The 14,501-nt window shown below is 41.8% G+C and overlaps 1 protein-coding gene across 6 annotated transcripts in view; it reads left to right on the top strand.

Moving 5' to 3' along the window:
• sdk2b (sidekick cell adhesion molecule 2b) overlaps window positions 1-14,501 on the top strand; it is a 262,786-nt gene that overhangs the window by 232,684 nt on the left and 15,601 nt on the right. For 4 of the 6 annotated variants that reach the window (XM_013276447.3, XM_013276449.3, XM_013276446.3 and 1 more), the window contains exons 22-42: window positions 31-152; window positions 285-394; window positions 1,022-1,172; window positions 1,311-1,548; window positions 2,310-2,425; window positions 2,630-2,819; window positions 2,978-3,076; window positions 3,574-3,768; window positions 4,484-4,685; window positions 5,087-5,190; window positions 6,277-6,347; window positions 6,982-7,111; window positions 7,774-7,830; window positions 8,559-8,660; window positions 8,865-8,980; window positions 9,368-9,554; window positions 11,138-11,275; window positions 11,642-11,851; window positions 11,931-12,056; window positions 13,189-13,353; window positions 13,516-13,656. In XM_013276447.3, coding sequence (XP_013131901.1) covers window positions 31-152; window positions 285-394; window positions 1,022-1,172; window positions 1,311-1,548; window positions 2,310-2,425; window positions 2,630-2,819; window positions 2,978-3,076; window positions 3,574-3,768; window positions 4,484-4,685; window positions 5,087-5,190; window positions 6,277-6,347; window positions 6,982-7,111; window positions 7,774-7,830; window positions 8,559-8,660; window positions 8,865-8,980; window positions 9,368-9,554; window positions 11,138-11,275; window positions 11,642-11,851; window positions 11,931-12,056; window positions 13,189-13,353; window positions 13,516-13,656 — 2,970 coding nt within the window. The remainder of the gene's footprint in view (window positions 1-30; window positions 153-284; window positions 395-1,021; window positions 1,173-1,310; window positions 1,549-2,309; window positions 2,426-2,629; window positions 2,820-2,977; window positions 3,077-3,573; window positions 3,769-4,483; window positions 4,686-5,086; window positions 5,191-6,276; window positions 6,348-6,981; window positions 7,112-7,773; window positions 7,831-8,558; window positions 8,661-8,864; window positions 8,981-9,367; window positions 9,555-11,137; window positions 11,276-11,641; window positions 11,852-11,930; window positions 12,057-13,188; window positions 13,354-13,515; window positions 13,657-14,501) is intronic. The other 2 variants (XM_005458186.4, XM_013276448.3) reach the window with 1 other exon arrangement.

Below are 14,501 nucleotides of genomic sequence, written 5' to 3'. Positions count from 1 at the left end.
TGTTTGGGGGTTTTTTTTGCTTCCTCACAGAGCTTCCTGGCCCTCCTACCAACATGGCAATTTCCAATATTGGCCCACGCTCCATCAATCTGCAGTTCAAACCTGGCTATGATGGCAAAACTTCTATTTCCCGCTGGCTAGTGGAGGCCCAGGTGAGCCAGATTTTAACAGGAATTAATAAATTTTTTTTAGTTATTTAAAAAGTTCAGTAAAAATTCACTACGTTCCTCAGTTCCTCAGAAAGAGAGGTGCAGTATTTGACTCCTCTGTTGTCTTGTTCCCAGGTGGGTGCGGTAGGAGAAAATGAGGATTGGTTGATGGTCCACCAGGTGTTCAACGAACCTGAGGCTCGCTCCTTAGAGGTGCCAGGTCTCAACCCATATACCTTTTACAGGTAACGACTGGAAACTTGTTTCTGTGAATCTATACTGTGTACCTGACTGTAGCTTGGTTAAGTGTTAACAGTGTTAACAACTTAGCAATGCCAGTTTTAATTGAAAATAATCATGTGCCATTTGTGTATGTGTACTTTCATTCCAGCAGCTTATCTTATTATGTTTTCCTTTAATTTGAATTCAAGATTCTTTTAAAAGTTTTTTAAGTGTATGCCTGATTTTTATCTTGGCTTGTTTTTCATGATCGCATTCAATATAAGCAATTAGCATTTCACTGAGCCAATCCCTAAAGGCTCACAACAGCTATAGTTCTCATCATTCCAACATCAGCGCTGCCACTTTTCATTTCAATATAGTTAAATGCAAAAAATTGTTGTTTTGCATATTCAGGCCATAACACAAATAAGCCCCCCTCTCAGCATACTCATGCTTTATTCATATTCAGTGCTCTGATCTTGTTCAAATGCAATAAGCCTCATGTAAAAGGATGCAAGTGCGACTATAGTGCTGATCATTGCAGGTTCATTTTAAGCTGCCAGATTCCCAGTTTCAGGACTACAGCTGAAATCAAGTAAGTGTTTTCTACAAGCTACATTGATATAATGATGTTCAAATCCATATACCAGGTTTCGCATGCGTCAGGTGAACATAGTGGGTACCAGTCCTCCCAGCCAGCCCTCCAGAAAAATTCAGACCCTACCAGCTCCTCCCGACATGGCCCCTGCCAACGTCACCCTGCGCACCGCTAGCGAAACAAGCCTCTGGTTACGATGGATGGTAAGGAGAAATCTTTTTCTAATATGCCAGTTTTTGTTAGTGATGTCACACTGTAAGAAAAACTTCATGAGTTGAAGGAAACAGGCCTGTTTTTCATTCCAATCTCTCTCAATGTGAACACCATCTCCTTCCCCTCAGCCTTTGCCTGAATGGGAATATAATGGGAATGCAGAGCAGGTGGGCTACAGGGTTCAGTACTCCCGTGCAGGCTCACAGGGCCATCCACTCACCCATGTTATTACCGACCGTCTGGAGAGAGAGTTTACTATTGAGGACCTGGAGGAGTGGACAGAATATGAGGTCAGGGTCCAGGCTGTCAACGGCATTGGAGTGGGACCCTGGAGCCAACCGGTCAGAGGCAGGACACGGGAGTCTGGTGAGTTCCACGCTGTGGAAAAACACTGTTTTGTTTGGAAAAGTAATGCACAAACTTCAATAGATTAGTCAAATCGTATTTTTTCCTGTTAAAGGTCAAATTCCTAAATTGCCTCACACATATTTCTGTGTGAACACCAAACACATTTTCACAACCCAGAAAGAAAAACACGCTGATTACTTCTGTGATACTGTATTTGCAGCATCTGTGCTGAATATCTTTATTATTAGTCATATTAGAGGTGTCAAACAAACACTTAACACTTTGCCATATGGTAAATCCATGAGCAGATTGTTTCCTGCTCAGATGCCCTGCTAGAGTCTTTTTAATAGCCTCTTTAATATAAGCAAAGACACTGCTTTTCCGTCCTTGCGTCTGCTTTCACGCTTTCACCAGGCATTGGGCAGAAAGACGTGGAAGGAGCTAAGAATGGAGTCTGAGGAAATTGAGAACACATGGACTTAAATGTGGAATTCCTGTGCTCTTTTTCCCCATACTCCAGCAAATTCTTAGGAATCAGGCATATTGTCCAAGGATGAGTGCCAAGGAGGAGAAGAGCCCTATTCTTGAGGGGCCTTTTTCACCAAGCCAAAATAATACAAGCTTCTGTGTGCATACGCAAACACAAAAAAATAAATCCTTCTCTATTTTAGATCCGTATGTACACAGTAATTGCCCTCATACACAGGATATATGACAGATTTTGGAATATATGGCAAACAGTAGACTATCCAGCCCTCTAATCTCTTTATTTTTCCCAGTTCCCTCCAGTGGTCCCACCAACGTGTCTGCCTTTGCCACTACTTCAAGCAGCATCCTGGTGCGCTGGTTTGAAGTCCCAGAGCCGGACAGGAATGGGCTCATTCTGGGCTACAAGGTCTATTTCTGCTTTTTAGATTTGGCAGCTATACACCTTTTATTTACTGAGCTTTCCGAGGTGTCTAATTAGTCTGGAAAAAACTTGAGCTTCTTTTAAGCAGTGAAATACACAGCATGGTTGCGGTTTGTGAGGCTATTTGTCCTACTTAATTTCCACATTCACTTTTCCCAACCTCTTTCTCCTGTCTCCTCACTGAGTCAGGTGGTGTATAAAGAAAAAGACTCGGACAGTCCAGTCCACTTCTGGACAGTAGAGGGAAATGCCACTCACAGTGTCCAGCTGACTGGTCTGGGGAAATATGTGCTCTATGAGATCCAAGTTCTGGCATTCACACGGATTGGAGATGGACGGCCGAGCTCTCCACCTATTCTTGAAAGGACCTTGGATGATGGTAGGAGCACAGGATAGAGCAAGATTGAGCATTGCAATTATGTAAAAATAAATAGCAATTGATATTGTGCTGAATATTATGGTAAGAGAATTAAGAAAAGGGAGGGGCTACTTCTATGTTATGTCTGAAAAAACTAAATCTTTGTCTGCTCCTCACAGTCCCAGGACCTCCAGTGGGTATCCTGTTCCCTGAAGTCCGAACCACCTCAGTCCGCCTTATTTGGCAGTCCCCTGCCCAGCCGAATGGCATTATACTTGGTTAGTATATACAAAATGTTTTTTATTAAGATTTGGCCCCTTAATTCTACTCTAGAAATCAATGGCAACAGTTTTTGCTTCCAATCATTGTAAATGTACTTTTGCAAACTTTGATTTGGGTTTTTTTCCCCAACTAAGTGGATTAGACCGTATTCGTTGGAGGAAATCAAGTCTTGTTATTTTCCGGTTTGTAATAAAGGGACTGGGATTCCCTTGTTGGCTTACTGGGGATTTCCTTGTGAGTATTTATTCCATTAAACATCTGTTGGATAATTTAGTTTAAACTGTCCAGTGTGACAGACCTACAAAGTAGCATAGAGGAGCAGATGCTAATGAAATCCTGTCAGAAGGAACACAGCTGTCTGCAGCGCAGCTTGATTTCCCTTTTATTAACAGTATAAACAACTGTTTCTTCATGTATTTCACTGAAATACAAGTTTCAGTCTAACCCAGAGAATCTGTGACAGCTTTATTAAGACCATTTGTCTCTTCTCCAGCCTACCAGATCACGTACCACCTCAACTCCACCAATAGCAACACAGCCACAGTGGATGTGCTGAACCCCAGCGCCCGCCAGTACACGGTGACTAACCTCAAGCCAGAAACTGTCTATGTGTTTCGCATCACGGCACAGACAAGGAAAGGCTGGGGTGAGGCGGCCGAGGCACTCGTGGTTACCACGGAGAAAAGAGGTAACTTGATGTGGATTTTAATACTGTCATATTAGAGCGCTGGATATGTGGGGGAGTGATAAAAACAACAATTTAACTGAGAATATGAATAAAATGTTTCATCGGATGCTGATGAAGTGGTGTTTGGATGCGTAGTAGCAACATAATTTGTATTTCTCTAACAATGCAGGAAATATAGTAACAGTTGTATAAATGGTGCTGAGACCTGAGACCAGACACAGGTGTATGATCTCCGTAATGGCATAACATGCAGAGAGCTGCACTAAGCCTTCGTTGCACTTAGTTCATTTCCAGTCAACAGTTCAGCGAGCAGATGTGTTTTCTAGAGGAGTGTCTGTGCCCTGTGGGTATTTATTGGAAGCACTCTGATGTCATTGTGAGAATGCATCAGTCCATCTGCTTCCCTCAAGGCATGTTGTGGATCGTGTACTATGCTACTTTAGTTTCTCAGCTACTTTTCATTCCAGCACCAGAATCACACTTTCTTCTTTCTTGTCAGCTCTACATAGCTCATGCAAATATGAGTAAATGGAAAACAAGAAGTATATTTTTAAAAAACAGTTTCTAATAGCTCCAATTTTTTCCCCCCGCACATCTCCAGCTTCTCCAAACACTCAGTTTGCCCCAATTCATGTGTCACATTCACACACAGCAGTCGCTCTTGTATTCCGTTGCCCGTTTCTCTTTCCCTTACTTGCCTCTGTTTTTGCTCCAGCTCGTCCTCAGCCTACCAGCCGCCCCCTGGTTCCTCAAAAACACGTTCAGGCTCGCCAGGTGTTACTTTCATGGGAGCCTGGTAGTGACGGCCTGTCCCCCGTGCGTTACTATACGGTCCAGCTAAGAGAGCTTCCTGAAAGCAACTGGACAGTCCACTCAGCATCTGTCAGCCACGAGGCCACAACCTACATAGTATCCAGGTAGAGTATCATCAAGTAACGACATCTGGTTACGTTAAGGTGTAAATTTTCACATTTTCATTCCTTTTATTAGAACAAATGTGTTCTCACACTTCTCGCTGATGCTTCCTCTTTAATATTCCCCTAACTTTTGAATAGCTGGCATAAGAAATGTGTTCTTTTATCCTTTTCCAGAGGATTGCAGTTTGGAACATAAACAGTGGAAATGCATTTAGCAAGTACAAATGTGAAACTGTATTTGCCATTAAGGTTCCAGCTTGGTTTAAAGTATGCCTAATAGTTTGCTTCTAAACTTCGCAGTGAGACTCTCTTTTTGATGTATGGAGTTTAAAAAGTTTGAAGTTTCAGTGCTGTAGTTTGTGATAAAGATTGATGTGCTTTTCTGTGCTTTCATCCCTAAGGCTGAAACCCTTCACATCTTACCAGTTCAGAATAAAAGCCACCAATGACATAGGGGACAGCGAGTACAGTCAGGAAAGTGAAGCAATCACAACTCTACAGGATGGTAAGAGTAACATGATGAGCAAAAATCTTTATTCTCATCGTTTACAGCATAAAAATTTGATGACATGATGCATCGATTACCTTAATTAGAAAGAAGTGGGTCTATTTTTGATTGCTGTTAACTAAGGTAGGACTAAAACAGTCCAAGTTCAAGTCAAAACGTGCTTGTTTGGAGACAGGTTTCCTGTGACCAGCCAACTTGTGCAGTCACCTTGCAGTTAAAAATGCCCCAGAGGTTGAGGGTGTTACATGCTTAACATCTGGACAACCAATTGGTTACCACAACTGCTTGGCAACAAAGTGGTTTGAGACAACTTGGCCGCCGACTGCAAGTTATTCAAAAAGAAACTTTTTTGAACATCTATTTTTGCTCTTGTGTGACTCATCCTTAAGCACAAACTTGGTATAAAGGTGGAAATGTCTTGTCTGGCTTGCTCTGTAGCTACTAAGAAGTGCCTCTAAAGCTTACTCATATGTAATTTTTTGTACTTATGCATATCATATTGATGTATGACACATTTATGGTGTGTTATGCAAGACACTTTCTCTGTAGGTGTGGTCATTTTCATTTAGTGACACTGTCAAGCTGTCAGCCAGTGTGGACGCTAGTGTTCATTTTCACAAAATTTCAAGCTATTCCTTTGTGGTATCTTTCATATGTTAGTGTATAGAATCAAGTTGTTATTTAAAATGTAGGTTACATTTAAACACAAAAAGTCTGAGGTATGACTTTGATCTGTATCATTCTGAAAACAGTTTTATGTCTGCATCAATTTGCCTTTTGCTGTGATTTGGACATTACTGGCAAAGACAGCAGAAACTGTCTCGTGTGCAACAACTGCACCATCATGAGACAAAAGAGCAACTTTATCAAAGAAAACAAAAGTTTGCCCAGTGGTGCTTATCCAAATCAAGAAACTCTGCTGATCTTTCCCTCAGCTATTTCTGACTCATCAGTGGTTCTTCTGTTGTGGCTGTTGTGTATTTATGCTCCATGAATGCCACTGCACATGGATAGTTTAAGCATCTTGAATTGTGCAGATTTTCAGGTCAATTTAGCTCATTTATTTCACTTTTATTACCCCAGTGCCTGACGAAGCACCCTCGATTCTCTCTGTCACGCCACACACAACAACGTCAGTGCTGATCCGCTGGCAGGTAAGAACAAACAAAATAACTTTATATATATATTTTACTGTTTTCAAACTCCATGATCTATTCGAGTGTGGGGAAGTGGCTTCTAAGAGAGCTTGATAGCAAACAGCAAGGCCTATACTTACAGTATAGACCGATACACACACTGCCACACTGTCTGCGTAATAAAAAGCACCCTCACCCGCACTCACACCTGAATTAACAGGTCATAAAAAGAAAAACAGGAGGCTATGAGACACAATTTTAGTTTTATGGAGAACACTTGTAGAGTTTATGAGAATAGAGAGTTGCTTGTGCTTTTTTTTCTTTCTCCTGTGGGCTTGTTCCTCCCATTGTTCAATCAAAGGGGGTTTTTCTTCAGCTTGGTGTGATACGGTGTGATTTCTTTTTCTGTCTGTGTATAACAGTTACTGTAAATCTTCTTAGTTGATGGTAAGTTAATGACAAATGTCAGTGATGAAGTGGGGGGGGGTTTTGGGGGGGTTTTTTTAGCAGTGAAGAAAAAAACAATCAAAATTCCTGTTAAAATGAGTTGGATCACTTGGATCGCATGTAGTCTTCCAGGCTATCTGTAGGTATCAGATGTACAGTGATGTGGTACATTAGACTAACATTAAGTCTGCATTTTTCTCCTCAGCCCCCCTCAGAGGAGAAGATAAATGGTATCTTACTGGGCTTTCGCATTCGATACCGCGAGCTGCTGTACGACCGTCTCCGCAGTTATATTCACACAGTCAACAGTGCATCCGCCTGGGCTGAGCTCTCTGGTGAGAAATAACTGCTACCAACAAAATACATTTCATTATGCCACCCCCTACACTATAGGATCCGCAGAAAAATGAATTGTGTACTATAACAAGTGGTATATTGCATTAACTGGAACTCTCCGGTGTGCGATTTGAAATGTGACATTATGAATTTAAAGACCATAAAGAAATAACCGAGGATAGAAATCGCACATCAAAAAATACAATCCTGCGCTTTACTTCAGTAACACATAATTATAAGTCTCTGTTATGGTTGATTATTCACATGCTGTCTTTATGCGTCAGCAGCCCCTTTTCCATTAGAGGAAAATTCTCACAAAGGCCTATACTGTTGCCAAGATTTCCCCACTGGTCTTGACACTTCACAGCAAAACATTTCATCTTGTGATCAGTGGTTATCAGCTGCAGGCTATTATTAGGTTTACTCTGGAGCCCTCTCTCTTTCTGCTGCTTTGTGAAACTTGGCCTATAATTTTCCTCTTGTTGACTCACTCTGTTGCTCATTCAGAGCTATGATCACCATCATTGGGTTGGTTTTTCTTATAATAATGTTGCTGCCCTCATTAACAGCAACAAATTTTTGACTTTGAACCCTACTACCTTTGTCTCTCCACTTAACAGCTCTTATTTTGACTTTTTTTATCACTTTTTTTTTTCTGCAGCTCCCTACAGCCTGCGAAATCTGAGTGATTCAACGCTCACCCAGTATGAGTTAGACAGTAAGTTTCGTTATCTCTCTGCCTCTCGAAAGTACACATATAAACACAGTAATTCAATCTGCAAACAAATTAGGTTGAAAAAACCAAAACCAAAACTATTTTCCTTTTGAATCTCAATTTTTTCTCAAGTGCCCGGCTTCCTAGAATAGAGAAAGCAGAGTGTTAAGCAAATTAACACAACATTTGGCTGCTTATAATCACATTGCTCGGTACAAACACTTCTACTGAGGCCAGTGGAGCGCTTTGTACACAGAAATTCGTGAACACTGAATACACAAGCGTGCCTGGTCCAGCATGCTCTTTGGTTTGCACATGTCAGCTTATTTAGATGAGCACTGCAAAAGCAGATGGTCACATATTTCTCCTGTACCCCCACAATGCACAATTCGACAGACTCATAATTACAGTGTCACTCTGTGAATTTGTAATTGAAATAGAAATGTCTTCTGAGGGCAACAGTGTAAAATTCCATGTAGTGTTGTTGTGTGGGTGGGTGGGTGTGAAACCATTCAGGGATCATATCCTATTTATTACGTTTTCTACTTCAACTAATTGTTTGGGGGACCAGGAGGGGGGTGTAGGGATGCAGAAATGGGCAAGAGGTCAGCAGACCTCTTTACGGTTAACTGCAGAGCAATGGCGACTTTCATAAATGGGAAGATATTCCCATGTCGGGATTTTGATATAATTCCTAACCTTATATTCCAAACTGTTTACTTCTACTGCAGAGCTAAGTAAACACAAGCGTTATGAGATACGCATGAGTGTGTACAACGCCGTGGGTGAGGGGCCAACCAGCCCTCCACAGGAGGTGTTTGTTGGAGAAGCAGGTATGCACACTTCCTCTTATGGGCAAATAGACTTTGGGGGGTCATTTATCTTTCTTAAATGCAGAGTCTGTTCAGTTTTAACTGAATAGTTTCTCCTTGAAGCTGTCATTTTCCTAGTAAACGCAATGAGCATAGTAATGAAAACAAATATTAAAATCGAAAAACGTCATCGTTAAATGCCATATATCTGAATGGCTGTCACAGTGCCGACGGCCCCACCCCAGAATGTGGCTATTCAGTCCGCAACAGCCACCCAGCTGGATGTGACGTGGGACCCTCCACCTGTGGATGCGCAGAATGGAGACATCCAGGGATACAAGGTCAGAGTCTCTGCAAAGTGCCGCATCTGGCCCAGGCTCAACATGTCTCATTGGCTCACTTTTATAGTGCAGCGTAACAATACAACAGTGTTCTGTTTTTATCATTAAATATTTACATTTTAGTGGTTCACATGAGATTACATCCATCTGTTGTTAATCACTATTAAATTGATAATTTTACACTTTTAGCGAACAGCGTTTTCCAGAGGGGGTTTCAGTAAAAGGTTCCGTCTGCTGCTCAAGAAAACATTTACAGGGAATAAAATATAATTGTGTATTTCCCATAGGGGAGTTCGAAATGGGACTGAGTTTCATAGAAGCAGAAATTGCTGCATTCCCTGAACAGTATCTGTAGATATTTATTTATGTCTGTGCTTTTCCATGTAGATTTACTTTTGGGAATTCCAGCGTAAGAACGAGACTGAGCGGATGCGGACTCTGTTTATGCCTGAAGGAGGGGTGAAGCTGAAGAACTTGACTGGTTACACCACCTATATGATCAGTGTGGCTCCATTCAACGCTGCTGGGGACGGACCCCGAAGCCCACCAACGAGGGGACGCACTCAGCAAGCAGGTAAATGTGACAATTAGACGCCAGACATGGCTGTACAAAATCGTTAATCAGTACGAAAGAGCACAACAGTCGGGATCAAGCAGTGTAGTAAAACAAATATTTCTGTATATAATGCACGCACACATGATGGAGATGTTCTCTGAAAGAAAAGACAAGCTTAAGACAAATGTGGTAACATCATGACAAGACTAAAGCAGATAAATTAGAGCGTGTACAGCCGTGTTTATTCATTTGTCATATTTATGTGCTGGTGGCAGCGCCGATGTTAGTTTAGAGAACCCTGAGAGTTTTCTCAAAGTGGATGAGTCAGCCATGGGGAAAGAATTTGATTTGACGATGATGCTAATCGTTGTTGTCAGCAGCATGCCAAACGATGTTAGCGGAGCCACACACGGAGCATAAGTTTCTAATCAGCTAACCCATTCTAAACTTATTTGCTGAATTTCATCTTTTGTCTGATGCTATGAAAATTTTGTCAGCGAGCTTTGAGTCTACAGGCATGCTATATCAAAAAGGACCCCGTGCGTTGCCCCCTTTCTTTGTTCTTCTTCTTCTATCTGTGACTCGTGGGACTTTCTACCTGCGTGCCCATCTGCAAACGTGTCAAAACAATATTTATCTTCCAAAAAGCCATTTTTGATGCGTTTTACTACTGTGTCCCAGACTAGTAAAAAGGGGAAAAAAGAAGGTGTGCACAGATCCTCTGTTTTCCCCAGTGCTTGCTGTTATGAGAGGAGGAAGCAGATGACAAGCTGGGAAGGGGGTGGCGTGCATTAGGAAGATAGTTATCCCATTTTTTTCTTTTTAAACAAAGAGGCTTTGTCTATTGCAACCGTCTCACCTCCTGCTCAAGAAGCTTAAAGGCAGCAGAGGAAAATGTGTTTCTCAGCACAGTGGTTTCAAGAGTTCAGCCTGCTATAATGGGGTCTCGAGGCAAAGAGTGTTCATTGTGCTTATGAATTGCTCTGCCCAAGGTCAAACAAGTATACGTAAGCAATGCAGAACCTTTAAATCTGTATGTAGTTTAGCAAAAAGTTTTTTTTTTATATAATCAGTGGATTTCTGCTCATGTGCGGAGACTCAGACTTGCAGCAGTGGTTCTGGACCTCCAGAAGATTTCTACCATATAAACAAGAAACAGCAGCAGTGAAGAATTGTGATATTTCCATGTTTATGTATATTTTGTTGTTAGCCTGAAGAATTCCCTTAACACGGGGTATATTAAAAAAAAGTCCGAATTGGGTGAATACTGTAACACCAATCATTAGTTTATGTACCATTATAGAACCTTTATGGCATCTTGGCTTTTTGTTCAGGTGACAAAACTGAATTAGAAATTCATGCCTCTGTTTGAGGCCTTTGATGTAAGCCTGGGAAGGACCACCGCATTAATCAGACAGAAGAAATGACATGACATTAAAATGGCTCATGCAAAAATTTGCTTGGTGTTTCATGGGAGAAGTTCAACTGAAGGCTAGAAAAGCAAGGGTTTGTTTTTCAATCCACTCATCTGGTTGTTTTTTATTATTTGACAGAGTCATTCTACAAACATTTTAAGTGTTTTTGACCTCTGTATGTTTCAGCTCCCAGTGCTCCCAGCTTCATTCACTTCAGTGAACTGACCACCACCTCTGTCAATGTGTCCTGGGGCGAGCCCACCTTCCCTAATGGCATCATTGAGGGCTACCGTCTGGTCTATGAACCCTCCACACCTGTAGATGGTAACAAATTCTTAACAATGTCAGTTTTCTCTGCACTAAATGGCTGCTGGCTATAAAAGCTTAATGCACACTACAAGATCTGAAGTTTTAGAGTTAACGCTTTTGCGTGTCAGTCGACCTTCTCGCAATCTTGTGATGTGCATTTCTTGAGCTAAGCTAACCATTACATCAAGCTAAACTGCTCATTATTCATTGCAACCTTATACATATCTACTACTATCATCTCAAATAATACATGGCTTCGGTGCCAAAATGCAAACATGTTTCTAATTCCATTACTCTCTGTGTGCATTTGCGTATGTTGGGTGTGCTTGCACATTGCCTGGCCTGTGTAAGACCTGCTTTAAATGTGGTGTGTTTGTCTAGAGTCTTCAGTGGCCTGTGCCGACTGTCTCCACTCCCCCTCCCCCCCAGGCGTCAGTAAGACAGTGACGGTGGATGTGAAGGGGACCGGCCCTCTCTGGTTGAAGATCAGAGACCTGGCAGATGGCGTCACGTACAACTTCCGCATCCGGGCCAAGACCTTCATCTACGGGCCTGAGGTGGAAGCAAATATCACCACGGGACCAGGGGAAGGTAGTTGCTTGCTTTTGGAAAGCTGACATTTTTGTCACTAGCCCTTTTATACACTTATTACTATGTTATTCTTTCTCAGGTGCCCCAGGGCCCCCTGGAGAGCCATTTATTACGCGCTACAGTTCGGGCCTCACCATTCACTGGACCCCTGGAGACCCAGGACGTTCTCCCATAACACGCTATGTAATTGAGGCCAGACCCTCAGGTAGGGGATTTAGTACAGTGGTTTTGAAAGTGGGGTCTTGGGGAATCAGAGGGGTCAGCCACCCATAGCCAAGGGGACTGTAAAATACATTTTGCTGTAATCTTAAAAATTACTATCTAAATATTAAGAATAAATATCCAATCTATATCCCAATTTGATATGGTTGTGAGACATAAGAGTGCAAATGGTAGCAAGCATGTTTTTAATAGATGTTTGGAGACTCCATGCTCTACAGGATCGCCACATGACTGGCCTTATGTTACCTTCTGTGAGATTTTGATTAAGGAAAGTGGTGTAAAGTGTCAACATCTGCTGCCCTGGAGTCAATGTCCCTGGCATTTTAATGGGTTATTGATTCAGGCGCTACAGTCAAGACAATTGGCATCCTGTTTCAACTGTGATTGACAAGTCCTGGCATGGCAATGAGGGTGATGGATGGTGGATGACTCACAGGCAGAGATGCGTTTCACCGCTTCTGAGTGAGAATCGAAAAGGATATCTAGTCCTACATTTTAAAGGTTTGCAAGGACTGATGGGTATTTTATGGCAGTATAGATTAAAGGGGGGGGGGGGGGCATTCCCATATCCCATATCGCATAGCCCCCTTATCCATATGCCAGTGGTGATAAGTTTCTATAGTATCCAGTTACTTGAAAACTTATTTTTGCCTTTAGATCAAATTATGCTGTTTTTTTTAAAAATGTTTGTCAAAGTTCAGCAACATAAAAAATTAATTTCCATACTTGGTTATATTTGTGTACCCTATCAAGGAGTCATACCTACACATTTATTTACAAGCAGCAGGGTGTAATAAATGATCTCTGGCATGATTTCCATAGCAAGCAGCAAGGCATCTAACGCTGCTTCATTTGAAATATGGCTGCTCCGCTATTTATGTTGTAGAATTTGTTGGTTGTAAATTTTTACGAGAGCAGTGAAATTGATGGATTGTGTAATATTTTTAAGAATTATCAATTACCCTCGGAGCTGCCAGCCAGGCCGGAGCCTTGTATCAAACAAACAAACAGCCTGTTAACAATGACATATTGACACTGTTTAAATATTTTTTGCTTGCTTAACAAATATCGTCAGCCTTCTCCGACCCAATTTTTCCATTAAAATTCCATTACAGATGAGGGTTTGTGGGATATCTTAATCAAGGACATCTCCAAGGATGCAACATCGCACACATTCAACATGGACATCCTGAAACAAGGTGTCAGTTATGACTTTCGGGTCATTGGAGTGAACGACTATGGCTATGGCTCTCCGAGTCTACCTTCTCCCTCCATATCTGGTGAGCTTTCTTGTATTTGTTAATAGAATTGAATGAACTGAATTACATTAACTTTCAGGCTTAATTAAATCCCCTTAGGTCATTCAGACTTCACAGGAATGTGGCTACATGTTTTTAACAACCATGAATTTCAATTTTCTGGGGTTTTTTTTTCTTATCTAGCCCAAAAAGTGGCTCCTTTCTATGAGGAATGGTGGTTCCTGGTCGTGGTGGCTCTAGTGGGACTCATCTTCATTCTGCTGCTAGTTTTCATCCTCATTATCAGAGGACAGAGCAAGAAGTATGCAAAAAAGTCTGAATCAGGTGAGTACACACAGTTGTGCAGCTAAGTGGAACATTTAACTATCATGGAAGCTTGTGTTTCGCTTCCAGCCTGGTGGCATGGAGGGCATGGGAATCTGACAACTTGCCTTTTTTTTTTATAAAACAGTAAAACTTATTATAGGGATTTTATTATTATTTTATTACTTTTGAAATACTGAGCAGAGAAATTGAGTTAACTTTGTTTTGTAGAGGGGTGAATTCTGCTTTTGAATGAATCAGGTCACTGAGTGGGTTGCAGGGGAATAAAAAACAGAAAGAGAGAAAGGAAGCAGGAACGGGGGGCATACTTGTCCATTCAGAGCAGCTCTGACATCAGCGGGTATTTCCCTCGGCTCAGCACTTTTGCCAGGGCTGTTTAACTGCCAGGCAGGGGAGGGGTGGGGTCCCTGTGGGTCACTGCCCATCTTTCTGACTGATGGAGAGAAAACAAGAGGTTCCTTCTCATTCCAGCACAAAGACACTCTCAAAGCCTCCATATCCTCCTCTAGGAATCTGGCCCAGGCCACTGGACCGACCGAATGCTATTTCTTTTTCTCTGTGTTGGCATAACCACCAATTGACCTTTAGTAGCCTCGAGCAACCATGCAGGTCCTGGCCTGGCTGTGGCCACCTGTAGGATGACTGAAAGTGTTTCTAACCCATAACATGGTGAGAAATAGTCCCTCCAAAAATGAATCTTCTATAGAAACCATCCTGTTTATATTGTTTAATATAGTAAAATCATGACACTTAAAGTCAAAGTTAAACATTTATGTCACTGGGCATTCAGATGTGATTCACAGTCATTGTTTAGCACACTCATTTGTGATAGATTTTGAATGTGC

The sequence above is a fragment of the Oreochromis niloticus genome, linkage group LG8 (assembly GCF_001858045.2).
Source record: "Oreochromis niloticus isolate F11D_XX linkage group LG8, O_niloticus_UMD_NMBU, whole genome shotgun sequence".
Taxonomy (NCBI): Eukaryota; Metazoa; Chordata; class Actinopteri; order Cichliformes; family Cichlidae; genus Oreochromis; species Oreochromis niloticus.
The sequence above is the reverse complement of the archived record's forward strand: the minus strand, read 5'-3'. Positions and strand labels throughout refer to the sequence as shown.